At 41.5% G+C, this 18002-nt stretch overlaps 1 protein-coding gene across 13 annotated transcripts in view; it reads left to right on the forward strand.

Annotated features, from left to right (window-relative positions):
* The window catches only part of rap1gap2a (RAP1 GTPase activating protein 2a), a 123681-nt gene that overhangs the window by 58777 nt on the left and 46902 nt on the right, over positions 1 to 18002 (forward strand). For 2 of the 13 annotated variants that reach the window (XM_023961598.2, XM_078929529.1), the window contains exon 1: positions 5352 to 5961. The exons of 9 other annotated variants lie outside the window; for them this stretch is intronic. In XM_023961598.2, coding sequence (XP_023817366.1) covers positions 5834 to 5961 — 128 coding nt within the window. In that variant the 5' untranslated portion in view covers positions 5352 to 5833. Of the gene's footprint in view, positions 1 to 5351; positions 5962 to 9298; positions 9319 to 18002 lie in introns of those variants that run through there. 2 more of the 13 variants (XM_078929531.1, XM_078929533.1) reach the window with 2 other exon arrangements.

Consider the following 18002-nt stretch of genomic DNA (forward strand, 5'->3'; position numbering starts at 1 on the left):
TTGTAAATTAGGAGCAGACAAAAAGAAAATGCTGTTCAAAAAGAGATTATTTGTGACGTCGGAGATCCGCGGCGCGGGCCATAAGGTCCCTGCTCCGAGATCTCAAGAAAGGGGAAGGGAAGTGGGGGCGGGGTGGCTCTGCACCAACAGTCCCGCCAACAACTCAGAGGTAATATTCTAATGAACTACTGCCGCTCTGCAGAAACTATGTCCGACACAGATTTATTTAACTTCAAAAGATGATCAGAGCGGTTTTTTAACAGAGTTTTTTTCAGAATCTACTTTCAAAACCCATCTCAACATTTGTAAATACTTACAAAAATATACATATTTTGTGATCCTTGTGATTGAAGGAGAATACATTTCAATAAGGGGAGTTATTAGTAATGCAGGTAAATAATAAATTGTGCTGCAGAAAAATTAGCATGGAATAAGTCCATAATCTCTGGCAGGTCTTGCGTTCTTGGGACGATCTCAGACCAGACAATCCCCAGAACCCAGGCGCCGGTAGTGGTTAGAGGCCCACTAGTCCAAAGCATCGCTCCAGAAAGGAGGGGAAATGTTTTGAATGCAGAGAGACAAGCATTTACAATTTTAAAGGTGAATTTATTACCGGTGCAACCAAAAGAAGGCCAAGCAAAATTGGAGCTATCCAGCCGTACAGTTTAGATCCAGATTCCGGCTCAGACGAGGAAAACAAAGTCGTCCATGCAGCTATTTGTCTGCAAGTGGATGAATCAGAATGGAGCAGAGCAGGGAGCTTGTGGCCCACAAATTCAATGATTTTCCAATGGTGTATTTTTTTTGTTTTTTTTTTTGCTTTACAACAATTTGGATAAAGAAAATCTGAGAAATGCAATTTTGAGCTTGTTCTTCTTTATATATGTCCTCCATCATCAGCAAAATGCCACAAGAGCATAACAAAAACACCAAAAGCACAATTGTCCACAGAGTGCGTTTTTTTGTTTGTTCTTTTAAAGGTCTATCAGTGTGTCCTGTTCAAAAAGGAGTGCTGATGAATTATCCCTGATTTAGTGTTCCTGCTTTTTACAGTGTTTGTTGTCTTTAGGTAATGTGTCTCAGTGTGGTGGTCTGGACGGTATTGGTTCATAATCATTCACCTGTTTCTGATGATTAGTGCTGACTGTATTCATGTCCATGGTTTTCCTCTCAGGCACTCTATTGATTTATGAATTTCACTGGGTTTCCATTTCTTTCGGGTTGTCATGTTTCAGCCTGTTTTTTCATTTGTGTCTGGTTAAAGTTTAAATTCGGCTCTTCCTCCATCCCTGACAGGCTGAGTGTTTGTGTGCATGCACATTAATGCTTTTATTAGTTGGTAACCATCTGTCTGCAGGGAATCGCTGACAACAGCGGTGAGCTTGTTTGTTTGCCACCCCACGTGGTAGGGGAGGGAGGGTGGAATGCCCAGGTGACTGACTGCGAGTCCTGCACCAACGGTGGTGGGAGCGTAGAGTGAAAAAGAGCCACGGAGGGTGGAAACCTCTAAGGCGTGCCATGTGTGGCTGTCAGGACGATGGAGCTCTGGGGTTTAACCAGACCCATCCTCTGGCAGCTGTCTGGTTTCCATGGCGCTGATCTTACACAGAGAAAGCTATCATCTTTTATTTAATAGCTGCATTTATTGCTGCTGGGTATTTCTTCTTTTTTTTTTTTTTCAAATTAATTTATTCACTGGCTGTTGTCAGAGAATAACTGAGGCGTCTCCCCTGTTCAGATTTCTTTGTTCCTTGTCCCGAATGATCCATTTTTTTGGTAATTATCCATTGTACAAGTGCCAAAGTATCTCTATTTGAGCTGGTGAACTACTCTCACCTTTATATTATGGTTGCACAATGTCACCTCGACAGGTTCCACCAAATGCGCATCATGAATCACTGCTTCTCTGCTGCGTCAGCCTTTTTGAAGCCTCATGTGTAGCTTTGTGCCTTTGTCCTTGTCTGCAAAGTTTTATCTTTGAAGAAAAGTGACCTTCATTTGTTCCTTTCAAGGTTCTTTTTGTTTGATATGTCATGCTGCAGAAAATCAAAAAGACTAATTTGGTATAAAATCATCAGAGAAGTATAATCAATGCAGAAAGACCTGATATGCGTTTAATGAAGCGTACATTCTGTGTGCTTCCCACATATCAAGCTTACATGGTTTCATTTCAAACCCTTTTTTTTTACATCTGCTGTGTATTTGAGTAGACTCAAACAAAGGAAAAAAGATGTGAAAAATGAACTGCCCTTTACTGAATACAATCCAAATGTCAGCATGTAAACTGGTTCATCACATTACACATCCACCTGCTTCACTCCTCTATCCCCTTTAATACCTACCAGCATTTAACGTGGCATTTGAGTCTATGCACGCAAAGAGAAGAGTCAAAACCCACGAATAGCAACCTAATGTGTGCTTGTCTTTCTCTGAAGCAGTTCAAACAGAGGCTGAGAGCTGAGCAAGATTGAAACTACTTTGTACAAATCTGTACAATCCCTTTTTGGATGTCTCGTTGACGTTTGCGTACTTACAAATAACAAATAAATGTTTCTTGGTGGCTATAACCCTTGTGCTATCCTAGATGACCCCACCCTTACATTGACGTGTTCTCCCTACCATGACAAAGGTGGATAAAGGTGGAAAGATTTCATGTAATCCATGGACACCAGTGAAGATCACAAATCATTGAAGAAAAAAGGTTCAGAGCACTGTCTAGTGGGTCTAGATGACCCAACTCCCAACGTTAAAGTGCCTAAGATAGCACAAGGGTTAAAAAGCCTAATATAGAGGTCTCAGGTAGAAGACTAGGACTGGTTCGTGGGTCAGTTGGTACTGAGCCGCAGAGGGGAAATAAACACAACCTACGTGTTTTTTTTTTTTTTTTTTGTTTTATCTATAATTTGTTTCTGAAGTTTTATTTTGAAAAACGACTGAATTCTCTCCACCACATCCAACTCATTCTTGCCGCAAGTCAAGTTGCTCGATCACGTGTAGGAATTGCATGGTAAATGGTCTGTACTCATATAGCGCTTTGCTACCTTCTTCGAACGTCCAAAGCGCTTTACAGTCACAAACCCATTCACACACTAGTGGCGGCTCCGCTGCCAAACACTGGCACCAACCTTCCACCTGAGGCAAGGTGGGGTTCAGTTTCTTGCCCAAGGATGCTTCGATACACGGGTGGGCAAGGTGGGAATCCAACCCGGGAAAGACCGTATCTACCACTGCACCATGGCCCCCCCACTACATCCACTACTTTCTTACAACCACTTTATTGCTTGCAGAGTTGCCAAAATACAAACATATTAGGTGAGTATATTTGTGCAGAAAAGAGCCAATGAGGAAACAGAAGAAGAACCTCTGGCTTCAAAGAAAAATAAATCTACATTTATGAGAGAAAAACCTGGAGTCTTTACCACACACACCAAACCCACTCTGCATAATATTCAGCCACTCAGTTCAAACGTAACTAGGATGCTGCTAATAAAGTTCCTCAAGCAATGCAACAAGCAGATCCTTTCATTCATCTTCTTAACCCGTTTTGTTCCGTTTCGGGGTCATGGGGCTGCTGGAGCCTATCTCGGTCACCTGTGGGTGAAGGCAGTGGACATCCTGGACAGGTCGCCAGTCTCTCATAGGGCCTCAATCTCATTGCATGCACCTATGCAAACTCACATTCACACCTATGGGCAATTTAGATGGACCAATTAACCTATGAAGCATGTTTGTGGGCGGTGGGAGGAAGCCGGAGAAAATCCACGCATGCACGTGGAGAACATGCAAACTCCACACGTCCTGTCTTTTGCAAATGCACCGCTGCTTGCTTCATGTAAAAAAAACAAAACAAATCAACTCATTTAGTTTTGCTAAAGCAGAAGACATGTTTACTTGTCATTTTTAATTTATTATTTTTATTTATTGTCTTTCCCACTTTATAAGCCGCACCGTGTTATAAGGCGCACAGTCAATGAATGGTCTATTTTTGAAACTTAGTCCTTTACACCGGGCAAGAACGTGCTAAACGCGCGTTCTTGAACGTGCATGTAGCCCTTTGTGTTTAGGCTGGACTGTCGCGACCATATACTAGCGCATGTCCGCCACCTACAATTGGAGGAGTCTGGTGCCCCGTTAGCATATCCACAATAATACCCAACCGTGTTTGGAACTCATAGGAAAACCGTCTGACATTTTGACAGTGTACCTTTCGAGATCACTTCGACATCAATAAATAATAATTTGCGAATACTTATATCCATGACCATGACCATGATGGTTATTATTATGCTTTTCTATCTTCCTCAAAGGCCCAAGGTGCTTTGCAGTCACCCTGTAACACACACATTCACATCCTGCCGAACACTGGCACCAACTTTCCACCAGGGGCAGGGTGGTGTCAGTGTCTTGCCCAAGGACACTTCAACATGTGGGCGGGCACGGAGGGAATCGAACCTGCAATTTTCCGATCAGAGATCGACTGCCCTACCGCAGCACCACTACTATGAGAATGAATCCATCTATAAGGCGCTCTGGTTTATAAGGTACACTTGTTTTTTTTCATTTATTTTTTTCATCAAGGCTTTTATGTGTGCCTCATACTTTGGAGAGTATGGACATTATTTCACCCATACAACAGTGTCAGAAGTCGTTTTTTATTGCCGTACAGAAAGAAGCTATAAGGCAAACAGTTGGTGATGTGGATCTGAAAGGAGAAGCAAACAGGTGAGCACAGACAGAACCTGAACACTCCAGATCAATATGTTCTGTGGTGGTGACTGCCTTTGTTCTATTTACTGACACTAAACAACTGGAAAAGAAAACCTGCACACGCTGAACAGGACGAGTGTCCAAAGCAGTGCAGGGCTGACCAACCTGCTCATGAAGGATGCAGAAGTTGAGCAGGTGAATTGAGTTTAAAACAAAAGCATCAAAGTCGCAAACATCAAGATCCATTTCACATGATGCATTTTTTCCTTTATTAGTTTTTTTTTTCTATAGGTAGTATTTCAGCTTTCCTGTCCTTGAAAAAGGCAGAGCAGGCAATCAGATGATAAGCCGACTTGAATTGAAATTTCACACCTTGGGATGTGTGGTGTGTGAGAGTGTGTGAGCACACGTGGGGAGGTGGGAAAGGTGTTAGCGTGTGTGTTTTCGCTTGGAAATGAAATCACCAAGGCAAGCAGATGGAGCAAGGCCAAACAGATTAATGTCAAATTATTAAAGTAGAAACAAGGACATCAAGATAGAAAAACGAAGGGAACAGAGGAGTGAGGGGGCGGTACCTTGTGCTCCCTGCACCTATCGGATAGCGGAAGGGAGTGGCTATAAAGAGGTGGAGGAGGGAGCTAGCAGCAGCAAGAGGCACAGAGGGAGAGGAAGCAGAGCATGTTGAGAAAAGGAGGGAGAGGCGGGAAGACAGAGGCTGGCAGACAGAGAGATGCGGCGCTACAGTGTCCATGAGGCTGCTCCTCTTCATCCTTTCATCAAAGACCAAGAAGCACTGTGCTGCAGTCAAGTGCGGATTCACTGCAGGAACAAAGAGGGCAGATAGTTCACCTTGAGCTGGAGTACCCCACTTGGACCTCTGGAATTACTACTCACACTCACCGATTCATCCTGCCGGGACAAAGAGGACCAACTTTTGGATCTCTCCTGAAAGAGACAGTTTGTTGGTCAGGAGACTGTAATTGAGAGGGGGGGAGGAGGGGGGGAGGGTGCCAGCTGAGAACTCTCAGCTGCCTCCGAGCTTGGAATCCAGCAAACCCCTAAGAAAGCCCAACCTTGGAACAGCTGTCGCCCAAATTGTTTTTTGGCACCAGCTGACGCTGCTGGCATGTCTGAGTCCAGAGGACGGTGCCACAACAAAAAGGCCGGCATCCGGGCAGCCGTGATCCTGATTGGACTCCTGCACAAGTCCCGCAAAGCCAAGGAAAGGGAGAGGGAAAGAGAGGAGAACGAAGGGTGGGTGAAGTTTGTGCCAAGGTTTCTTCGGATGAGAGGTGCATGCTGGGAGAAAACGTCAGGGTCAAGCATCCTCTGCTCAGTGGCAGGAAGAACTTTCCTAGCTTATGTCTTTTAATGCGTAACTTTAGAGAAATGGGGACACTTTAATCCTTTAATGGTTCACTGATTTTGCATTTGCTGTTCTGCTGTAGGTCCAGTTCTTTAGAGAGATCTGGAGTGTTTCGAGTGAGTCGGCCTCGTTGACCGCTCTTGTGTTTGTATCTGGGTCAGTGGAAAGAAAAACACACGGGGAAGAGGGAACAAGGTGCCGAGGAGTGTGAGTGAACAGAGGTTTGCTCTGAGTGCTTTTGGAAAGCCCACAAGTGAGACTGAGAGGACAAAGGAGATGAGCAAAAAGAGCAGGACAAGAACAAAAAAGGCCTCCAGTATCCAACTCTCTATATAGCTCTTCATGTCTAGCCCTCACTATTTGTTTTCATATTGAACACATTGTGCAGTCAGCACTTGTTGATGCATGCACTTATGTTAGAGCATCAGAACAAGACTGCATCTGAGGGTTGACTAACTGCATCCAGGTTGAGCAGAGTAGGAAAAAAATGCCACAAAAACACAAGTAATATTGTTAAAAACACCAATTTTGCTTTTGGAGAGCTTCAAAAAAGGTACAGATTTGCATGTAAACGGACATTTTTTCCTTATAGACTTTCATTCAACATGCACATGCAAAGTGGGATTTTCCCTGCCCAGTTCTCTGGAGTGAGATCACCTTACTAGGTTGTGTACAAGAGGAATTAGATCCCTGAGAACAGTCCACCTGGTGGCAAACGGCGCATGAAGTTGACAGGGGCCAGCCTGCCAACATGTCCTGTCCTCACGTTTGGTAGACCGGTTTGCCCAAGCTAACTTTAGATGTACAGTTGACTGGAACTTGAGAAGATCATTGGAGATTGTGAAATTGTGATGGCATGGTGTGTGTGTATGTGTGTGTGTCTTTAATCATTACACGAGGACTCCCAAATGCACTTGTTTTAATAGCTCAGACCAAAATAGACCTTAACACACTTTGCAAAAGTTCACGCAACCTCAGTGTACATTCAAAGTGTAATTTGGATGCAAAGACAGTCTGGGTAAATATTTTTTCTTCTTTCATAAACTATTTTAAACTGGAGCTTTGGTTCCAATTTTTTCATTCATTCTTTTGACTAGCGTACATCTTCAACCATTAAAGCAAACAACATAATTCCAGCGGATTCCGAAGCAGAAAAAAGCAGCTTTGCGCTGATTTGCGACACTTGACATTAGTGAGGTGCTTACGCAATCAACGCAAATCAGCTGATGCTGTTGTGGGGAAATGTGTCTTCTTGTCGTTAGACAACACTTAATGCTGTAGTCACAACTGCACTCACGGGTGGATACAGCTTGTCTGCAGGGGAAAAAAAAATCAGCCAATCTGTACGAGGCACGCAGGTGGCCTGCACAAAACACCAAGGTCAGAGACCATTTGGTGGCCCAGAGAGCGAAATAGGCATTTTTTTCTATGGGCGTGATGTAGGCGACAGGTCATGGTCAAGACTAAAAAATATATCAAGGTAACCAATATACAGATTTTTGATTTTTTTAAACCCTGCGTAATGTGCATGGGGCCTTTTAGTGCTGTTCTAGTGATGGTTGTGTGCCCCTTGTGCGCAGCTTGACTAATAGAAATTAGGAAATTAAACAATCAGAGCGAAGTTTGATTGTCTAACTGCGTGCAGCATTTGCATTCAGCCAGTAAGGAGCCAGTGCATGCAGCTTAACAACAACTAGACTGCTGCAATAGGGCACCATACGACAGTATCACCCATATGCCATAAGGGCGTGGCACTGACATTATCCTTACAAATATTTCAACATGCACTGACCACACACTTGACAATGTACGTGACATTTTTACAACTTCCCTGAAGGTAATCGCAAGAGCCACAAGGGAACTGCGAGACACTCACTCCTCTGCCCCTGTTTACGACCTTCCATCGGCTCGGACAACCCAAAACATGCACCCGTACGGGAAACTGCAGTACAGACGCATGTGACTAAAGCGTTACGCTATTAATGGGGCTGAATCGATCAAATCGATTAATCGATCCAAATTGATCCAAGCTTAGTAAATTATTCATCAATCCATTTCAGTAGAGATTGATCTTTCATGCCTTTCCTTTTCCAGTGACCTGATGCAAAACAGCAATCAGTTTGATGCTAACGTATAATGGAATTTCACATAGGACGGCTAATGCTAACGCTTGGTCGACCTAAACATACACTGCTGACTGAATGAACAGTTTCTATACTCACAGGCAGGGATTTTCCTAACTCTTTAAGAGGAAACTTTTTTTTAATAATTCTTTGCCCAAATCTTCTGGAATATTATCGGGTAGCTAGGGTCCAGAGTGAACACCATGGGCTAAAGGCATTTTCAAGAATGCACGCGTTCTGTGCATCCTAGAACACGCATCACATGTTTAGTGTGAATGTGGCCACAAAGGGTTAAACTAAGAAGCAAGATAAACACAACCCACCAGGAAAAACCAGTTCCTCTTAGCTTCCACTGTGACCATCATGCTTAGATGATCATCTCAGATTGTAACCCTGCCTGTTAGACTTGGCTGTTGTGCAGGTGATTTTTCTGCTGTGGTTTATTGCCCTGCAACAACTGATAACTATACAGTCATGTCTGGACTGCAACAGGAACACAAAGCCCTCCCAGTCCCATCCAAATGTTCGGCTGTTGCCACTGTGGCCGGGTCACTACATCATCACTTCACTGTGTTTAAGGTGCTCTTCCTTGAGTGATGAAGATCATCTGCATCTTTTCAAACTTTGAATTTCAAGGCTGTTGTCCTTAATGTAATTATTTTTCTCGTGAATGAAAGGAAAAGTGAATCATTGCAGACCGCATTACAGGTGAAGGGGCACTGTCTTTTCATTTAGTTGTTTTGATGCTGCTTGATTTATTTTAACCTTTTTTTTCTTCTCATGAATAACAAAAAGGCACACACAAAAGCTTGCAGTCCTGTTTCTTGCCTGCCTTTTGTTCATTTCTCTTCCTCTGAATCTGAGATAGACACATACTGTATGTGCCTAGGTAGAACAGCATGAGATGTGCTGCTTCTATCTAAATGTTTCTACCACTGTCTGTGCATCACTGTCACCCATAGCTCCTTAATCTCTGGCTTTGAATTTGATTTGTTTGTGTGCTCGTGTTTTTTTTTCTTGCTTTCTGCATGCAGCACATCTTAAAAGACCAATTCAGAAAGACCCGGTTTGGGTTCATTTCCCTGTCGATGTGTGGTTGTGCGGCCAGAAGTGAGCGGGCATGTGAGTGAAAGATTCAATTATTCTGCCAAATCATTCCTAAAATTATTTCAAATTGTCGGTACCAGGCAATATGTTCACAATCCGTGTTCCTCCACCAAAGATGAAAACACTGATGTAAATGCCAGTTTTCCAGCTTTCCTCTGGACAAACCATCTCTTTTTCCTCGCTCTGTGAAGATTCCATGTGAGTAAAGCAGTTTACTCATCTGTATGTCCCCTCAGAAAGGAGGCACAGGAGGTGTTTATTCTTAGTTTCTTAGTTTCGTCATCTGTCATAATCTCAGAACGCTCTGTGACTGGCTCGGAGTGTACCCAGCTTCTGGCCTTCTGACCACTTGGCCAAGGCTTTTCCAGTTTCCGTGTTTACGTTATCACCAGATGCCATTGACTTAAAGTTGACTTTATGGGAAAATAAAGTCGACTTTTCTGTTTTTTCAGCACTAAGACATAAAATGAACTTCTAGAACCTTATATATAGAAATTTGAAGCATTTAGATGAAATAGCAATGTTGCTTTGAAGGAAGATAATTACCTTATTAGCTGTAAAGTAGCCACACAGAGCTAGTCTTGATTTTGTTCCTTCACTAAAACTTTCATGTACAGCTTCATCCAATAAGCACTGATTTAAAGCTTTTGTGAAATGAACCTGAACGGGGAATGACCCAAACCGGTGCTGTGCGTTTATGGGTCGTCTGGGCCAATGGAGGGTCGTAGACAGAATGGAACACTTTGAGGCTTGTACAGCCAACTGGAGGGATGTCATGAAAATGAGACGTACCATTGTTGTGCATGTGGTAAGTGTATCGTGAAGTATGGATAATGAAAGTTGCACGCACTTTTGACTTGTGCCCTTATGTCACACTCTAATTGTTTGCGCACTTCTAACAGTAAGGCTTCATGCAATGCAGCACGCACTTATCACTTGAATGGCACTACCGGGCTTTTGGTGCAGCGTGCAGGACTTGGTGGGGTTGAAAGTCAAAAATTCATACGACAGGCTTGCGTCTCGCCTGCTTCACTCTTACGCTTACATGTTTTCTCCAAGTTTTCACTACAATCTTTTGCTTGCAGAAGAAGCCAGTAGAAAAATGTGCATAAACATTTTGGGTGTCACTAAGCGCTCTTTGACCTGCAGGTAATTCTTCGCCCGCAGACAGACCATATATAACCGTAAGGGAAGTTGTGACTAATGAGACCTGAGATATATACATGATTTAACTGGCCTCAATCTCATAGAAAGAATCGTCCAGTTAAGGGAGATGGTTATAACAACCACAAATCAAAAGTCTGTCCAACTTTGACAGTAGATACTTTATGTGACACGTTGGACAGATTAAAGGCTGTTCATCTTTGACCCATCCCAGTCCCTATTTCTAGTTCTATTTCCCATGTCATAGTTTAAAATGTACTTTTGTTGTTTGTTTTGTTGTTTTTCTTGCATCCCTTCGTGTGCAGTCTTCTGTTGCCTTTTACATTGTTTTTTTGTAGATGTTTGTGTTTTAAACTTGCATAGAGAAAGGGTAACATCTTCCTGAGGTGACCAAGTGACCTTTGACATGTTTCAGAATCGTTTCAATCGTCCAGGAAATTCATCACAGCCAAAAATCTTAAATAGATTTTGTCAGGCGGGCTGAGCCAGACACTGATGATTGCCAGTTAGTTCAAATGAGAAGGAAAAGCCAGATTAACGTCACTATGACTCACTCTGTGATTTTTATTTGCTATTACCTGAAGACAAATGGATGCTAAAATATCTAAAGCAAAGAAGATTTACGTGAAAATTAAATTTGACTCGCTCCGGTCTATATTTCACTTAGGAACCAACCATAGAAGAAGGAATTTCTCAGACAGCTATTGACTGATGGGCCTGTGAGTCACTGAAACTAACTAATGGTGTTGTCACAGTACAATTACAGCACTGAATACCAATAGATACCAGAGTACAAGAAAGACAGAGGTGTTCTTTCACATTACAGTCAAATAAGACCAAAAACAAGACCTATAATGCTCAGCGACTTGTCTTAAAACCTACTCAGATGAAAAACTTGTTTTTGGTGTTCTTGTGGCATTTTTCTGATGATAGAGGAGATACATAAAGAAAATTAAATTTAAAATTTCATACTTTTGTCGATGCATCTGACTGGCCAGTTTATAGCTTGAATAACTTGCACTACAGAAAAAAACAGCATGAAAAGAAATCAGGATTAACAAGAACATGTTGAAAATGTATCAGAGCAAGAATGGTTATTCTGACAAACAGATTGAGTAACAGCTGTTTATATCTCAATACAAATCTATGGGATTATGGCGTCTTGGAGCCAGCAGCTACTTCCTGTTTGAAATGCAAGAGGAGAAGAGTAAGTCCGTCAATGGATGCGTCCAGGTCAGCATGCATGACAACTGGGTGACATGCATGTGTAAGGGTTTCACTGAGTCTACAAACAATGCAACAAAGACTAAGCAAAGAAACGACAACTTTTCCTTCAGATGAACGTCCACAAAGTGCTGCTATTCAGTGTAAAAGGCTGTAAAATAATTAGCCCTGACTGGAGGAGAATACTGCTTACTTCCATTCAAGTTGAATGAAATGAGTCAGAAAATGTTGAGATTATTTGTCAAACCTAAAATGAAGTCACTGTCAAGGATTTCAAGCTTGCTGAATGGCTAAATAAATCTTAGCCTATACCCAACTGGCACACTGCAGTGGAAATCCACGCCAGACCATTCCAAACAAAGGCATGCTGACCTAACTGGCATCCCTACTGATCAGTGGAAATGTGGCTTCCACATTCCTTCTATTTTTTTCTAAGTCAGACTAACCTGCGACTACACTCAGTCATAGCATAGGTCTGAATGCTATGTGGCATTTGCAGTCGCCAACACATTCTCCATCTGCACTGACTGCACCGCATCTCTCATTCTAGTTATCTCAACTGAAGACCACAGAAAACTGGACACAATTCTATTTTTCCTGAAGGAAATGCAGGATGGTTCTCGAAAGCAGAGTGAAACATCGATTTATATGTTGTTCACACTAAAGAAAATGGGTGAATCACAACAGCAATGATAAAAAAAGTGCATAATCTTGCTTCCAGCAAAACATCTCACAGTTTCCCCCACCTTTACCTGAGTGGGTTTGTGCACAGATGTCCTTGCAGAGAGCTGCTGATAGAGACGCTGCTTTCGTGTTGTGACAGGCTGCATTTGTCAAGCCTGTACACACTGAACTAGCTCTATAAATGAGGTTTCTAATTTAGGATCAATGTAGTCGTAATCACATTAGCTGAATTTATTTTTTCCTACATATCAGTTCTGATTAAGCCATGCTCAAAGGCATTGCAGATAATTGGACGAGAAAGGCCAAAGTTATGTAGGGCCTGTATTTTGTTGTCACATAGTTATTATGCACCTTTTATTTGCTGTATAAAGAGCTACCCACTTAGCATAATGGTGGAGTTGAGTTAATAAGCTTTCACTTCTTTTCCTCTTAGTTGGTTTCATAAAAACTTGGCGGATGTGTGATTTTGCTCATGTTTGGTTGAGGTCCATGTGACCAGTGTCTGTTTTTCTCTAAATTATTTGTTGCAGCTTGAATACATAGATGTAATGCACATTTATAAATGTCTTTCTGCATTTTATTAAATGCAACTTTTATAGCCGTAAACACATTTTATTTTGAGATAGAGCTCCAAAGATCCCTGAGTAGAAAGTCCAGGTTCAGTTCCATCAATGTGTGAATGTGTGTGAATGGGACTGTGACTGGAAAGAGCTTTGGGCCTTTAAGGAAGGTAAAATAATTACTATATGTACACACCATTTACCATTTGCCTTGTAAAGACTACATTTTTCACTTTTCCATTATTTTCCATTGTTAAATAAAACGGTTAATAAAGGTTTAAGTTTTTTAAAGTTGACATGAAAGCATTGTTTTAAAGGTATTTCTGAGCTGGAGAAACATCTTTAAACCTATCGTTTAAAGTATTACATATTTTCTACGTTACACGACAGGGGTTGACATAGCCCAGAAATTTGCACTGGCCCACAGGGCCAGTAGTTTTTGAAAGTTACTGGCCCGACACCGCGCACAGCGAGACCCGCCGCTCCGCAGGTGCTTGCAACTTTAGGGGGGTCCGGGGGCATGCCCCCCCGCAAAATTTTAATCTGGTGCAATTTGGTGCATTCTGGTGACATCTAGCACTTATTTATACACTTTTCAATGACTAAAAATAGAGCATATCAAACTTAAATCTGCTTTAGTCTGTTTCAGATGTTTTGAAGAGAGCACTGCAGTGTAGTAGGAAACACTAGTTAAGAAGTTTTCATGCTGCCTCTAATCACTGCTATTTCACATTTGTTCCTAATCAATAGTTAAGAAGTTTTATTTACTTTTTTGCCCTGACTGCCTTAAGGTTCTGCTTTTTGTTACTGTTGCAAAGTTACATTTACTTTTTAGGTACTTTAGTTACCTAATTAAATTAAATAATTGAAAAATTAAATACAATTAAATTACTGAGATCATTCAGCTAACTAGAAATACTTACTGCTTACAGTGTTGTAAAGAAAAACAAAATTAAGTAGTTTGACCTTATACTCCATTTGAGTCTGAGATTCAGGTATTTTGAGTTGCCTTTGATTCTTTGACATTCAGCTTAAAGCTTAGTGCATACAGTTTCATCTTCAATGCATTCATTAAATATCTTGCTGTCCATAGCACTAATTCCACCCGTCACTCCATCTAACATATTCCTATCTATTCCTGCCATGTCTTCCACATCTCTGACATGCTTCAGTCTCTCTTCAGTGACGGTGTTGGATTTATGATCATCGTGGTGAAAAACCACCAGGGGGCGCGCTGATATGTGTCAGTTTAAATATATCTACATAAGATGTAATAATAACCCACTGGCTTGTTCCTTCGTTGTTGCTGTTTAACAATGTTTAGTGTTGAATTGTTACATTCAATAAAGTTTGAAAAAAAAACAGTAGTGAGCGCGTGCCGCGTGGTGCTCGGCAGTGACAGCCACGCGCGCAGGCGGGAGAGGAGGAGAAGAGTGATAAAAGGTTTCCCATAGAAACCCTTGAAGTCTGAACACAGGACTAGCAGAAAAAGTGAATTATAAAGACGAGGTAAATCTACACGTTTTCGCAAAATATACTTTACTGTAAAAGGTGAAAAATGTATTAATTGTTAGATATTTTAGTGGCCCGAGCGGACAAGTAAAAAATAAAGTCTTGTGGTCCGTACTGCTCGAAAAACAGGACCGGGCCAGCGGACAAATGGCTATGTCGAGCCCTGCACGAGTTCATTAGGAATTTTCCTCTGAGTCGCACACCGGACTGTTAACACGGAGCAACCCCGCCCACCTCTATCATCACCCATAAGTGAGAGCTCTCTGTTAGCTCCCGCTAGCTAACAGCCCCTCACACCATAACCCTTGTGCTATCATAGATGACCCCCCCCTTACATTGATGTGTTCTCCCTACCATGACAAAGGTGGATAAAGGTGGAAAGATTTCATGTCATCCATGGACACCAGTGAAGATCACAAATCATTGAAGAAAAAAGGTTCAGAGCACTGTCTAGTGGGTCTAGATGACCCAACTCCCAATGTTAAAGTGCCTAGGATAGCACAAGGGTTAAACCTAACATTACGCGTGCAACAAAAATGTCGAGAAATATCAATTGTGGGCAGGATCGTTATCGCGGAGAAACCACCCATATCCTTGTTGTGAAGCTTGGAAAGGGAAGATTGTAGTCCACCCAGCTCCTTTTTTAACAAATACGATCTTTTTCAAACAATTTCTTTTAAATCCGCTTCTATTTAACAGCAAATCGAATAAAGACATAATCAGAAATGAGCTTTATTTTCTTTAATGCCACAAAAACACGTTAAAACCACCCAAAACAAGATTTTTGTTGGAGTGGGTCTTTAACCTTCATTTAGCACCAAAGGGAAAAAAAAGACTATTTTTGTATATAATTGGAAATAAAGTCAGGCATGAAAGGGTTAAATCTGTGTTCTAGATTGTGTCTTTTACTGACAGACAGCAAAGTGGTCAAATGAGTTTCATTAAGGGTCCTCTGCCTGCGACTCAAATCTAGCCCAGCTGTGACAAGGACCTTTGGCTTTAGTTAATGGTACAGCCGCTCGGCCAGCTGAGGTAACCTGCGCCCCATTTGCACTCGCAGACAGAAAGCATTATTGGACATATGAAGTGCTGTTTGAAAGCGCTCCGTCTTACTCGGCTTTTCCCAAACCCCTTACATAGTTTTTCCCCTTTCCTTTGCTCTCCTCCTTACATTCTGTCAAACCCTCCTCCTGTAGTTTCCCACACCTCATTTTGTCCTCTCACTCATGCGTCTCCATTCCTCTGTGTCTCCGTAGTTTTCCCCTCCATCAAATACCTTAAACTCACTTGTTTCATTTTTTCAGACGTTCTGTCAACTAAGAAAGCACGGCCAAAAAAAAAAAAATTTTTAACATCAACACAACATGCCGCTTTGTCGCAGACTGTAATGGAAGAGATGGCATTGTTTCGAAAAAGTGCCCGGAGACGCACCCAAGACAGCCCTCTTAGCGCTGCACAAGGCCTGAAAGGGCTATTTTTAGTTTATTGTCTCTCCCCCTCACCTCGCTCAGTGGCCTTCTCTCTTTCAGCAATCTGTCTGTCTCCCTTTCGGTCTGCTCCTCTCCCTGTCTTACTCCACCTATCCCTCCTTTTCTTCGCATCGTTTCGGCTCGGTTAAGGTCATCCAGTTAAGTGACTTAGCTGAGCTATTGAGAAGATTAATAGTTGTGTTCAGTTTCTTTGACTTGAGTCAGTAGACAAGGGGGGGCTGAGCAAAGATTAAGAGAGGAAAATAACAAGACCTGACAGGTTTTACAAATGTTACCACATTTTCTGCAGTATGGTTTACACTTGAAAGCATAACTTTATTTTATTTTTTAACGATCTGGAGCGCCTTATTAATGGATTTGATTTGATGTGACCTAGCGGTGTCAGACAGTCATTTTTTTACACATAACTAACAAGTTTGGAAGTTAGTGTAGTCATAGTAATGTTTGTTTTAGCAGTATTAATCGTTTTTTTTACAAGTTACAAACAGCTTTGAGAGTTACAGGTATTGTGAATACGCTAACACGGCTAACGCGGGTAATGTGTAGCATGTCGGACTGTGTTTTTTTAACTGTTAATAACAAGGTTTGGAGTTAGTCACAGTTTCTCTTAGTGGTGTCAGTCTGTTTTGTGTTTGTTTTACGAGTTACTATATCAAGTTTGTAAGTTACAGATGTTGTTAATAGTCTAACATAGATAACACTTGAAACGCGACTAACCTGTAGTGTTGTTGAACTGTTGAAACCATACAGTGCAGCACTATGTTGTGCCCTGAATTTTAAAAGCAACTCGGACAACATGCTCACTATTTTCTTTTTAAACGGCGGATATGACGTCATCGAATTCACAACGTTAAAATTTAATTGATACGAGTGTTTTGCGACAATTATTTATGAGTCCACATTGATGGTTTATTAAATAAATCCATGTGAAAACATTCTTTGGGCAAAATTTGTTCTGATGCGATGCCTTGGGGTCTATATTCACTGATCTAGTGAGCATCGAAGCACACTGGTTATTTACACAGACTTCTGGGAAATTTCCAGGGCACTTGATTTTGGGATAGTAGATTCGGACAGCACTACAAAATGGCGAACGCACTATGTAGTGATCAGGGAAGGAATTCTGACACAACCTGTGTTGTTGTTTTTTTTGTGTTGCTAACTAGGTTGGCGGTTACCGTAGTCATAGTAACTTTTGTTGTAGCAGCACCAGTGTGTTTTTAGTGAGTTGCAAACAAGGTTAGGTGTTCTTGTAAACACGCTAACGCTTCTAGCGTGGCTCACTGTGAACGTAGTTGATAAAGTCTGCCTGACTGACTCATCTCTGACTCCTTTGTCTCTTTTATTTTTCATGATCCGGTAGACCCTTTTGAGTAGAATCAGAATCAGCTTTATTGGCCAAGTACAGTGCATATAGGAGGAATTTGGCTTTGAGTAGAAAACGTGGTAGTTGGATATAACGAGGAAAAATTGTGATGCTAGACATGCTTTTCACTGCAAAAGGCTATGGTTCTGCGCCAGAGAAACATAAATAATATACGTATGAAAAGCTAGCAAATTACAGAAAAAAAGGACGTTTTTGTTTTGTTTTTGTTTACTTCTACTAAACCGACCATGTGCCCTTTAACAATACTATTGATTTCACTGGGTCAACATTGTGAAGTGCTTTGTTTAAATCAAGTATTTCTGGTTTAGTGTAAACACTAAATAAATAAATAACTATTGAACACGTTTCCATTGAAAGTTTAAAATGCATCGGCTTTTACACATGTGGGAAACAGAGAAAGCATCAGTCAACCTTTCAAGTTTCCTATCCAGCATGCAGCATGTCTGGATTTTCTTCCGGACATTTACCATTATTGCAGGAAGTCCTCTTTTAGATTCAGAAACAACTTGTTGTAAGGAGGCCTGGCTGTGGTAACACCCACGATAAAACAAAATGCCAACCATCTAGACTCAAGAGGCTATATTAAAGACTATATTTTTCACTTTTCCATTATTTTCCATTGTTAAATAAAACGGTTAAGAAAGGGTTAAGTTTTTTAAAGTTGACATGAAAGCATTG

Source organism: Oryzias latipes, chromosome 13 (genome assembly GCF_053564925.1).
Source record: "Oryzias latipes strain Hd-rR chromosome 13, Olatipes_Hd-rR_3.1".
Lineage (NCBI taxonomy): Eukaryota > Metazoa > Chordata > Actinopteri > Beloniformes > Adrianichthyidae > Oryzias > Oryzias latipes.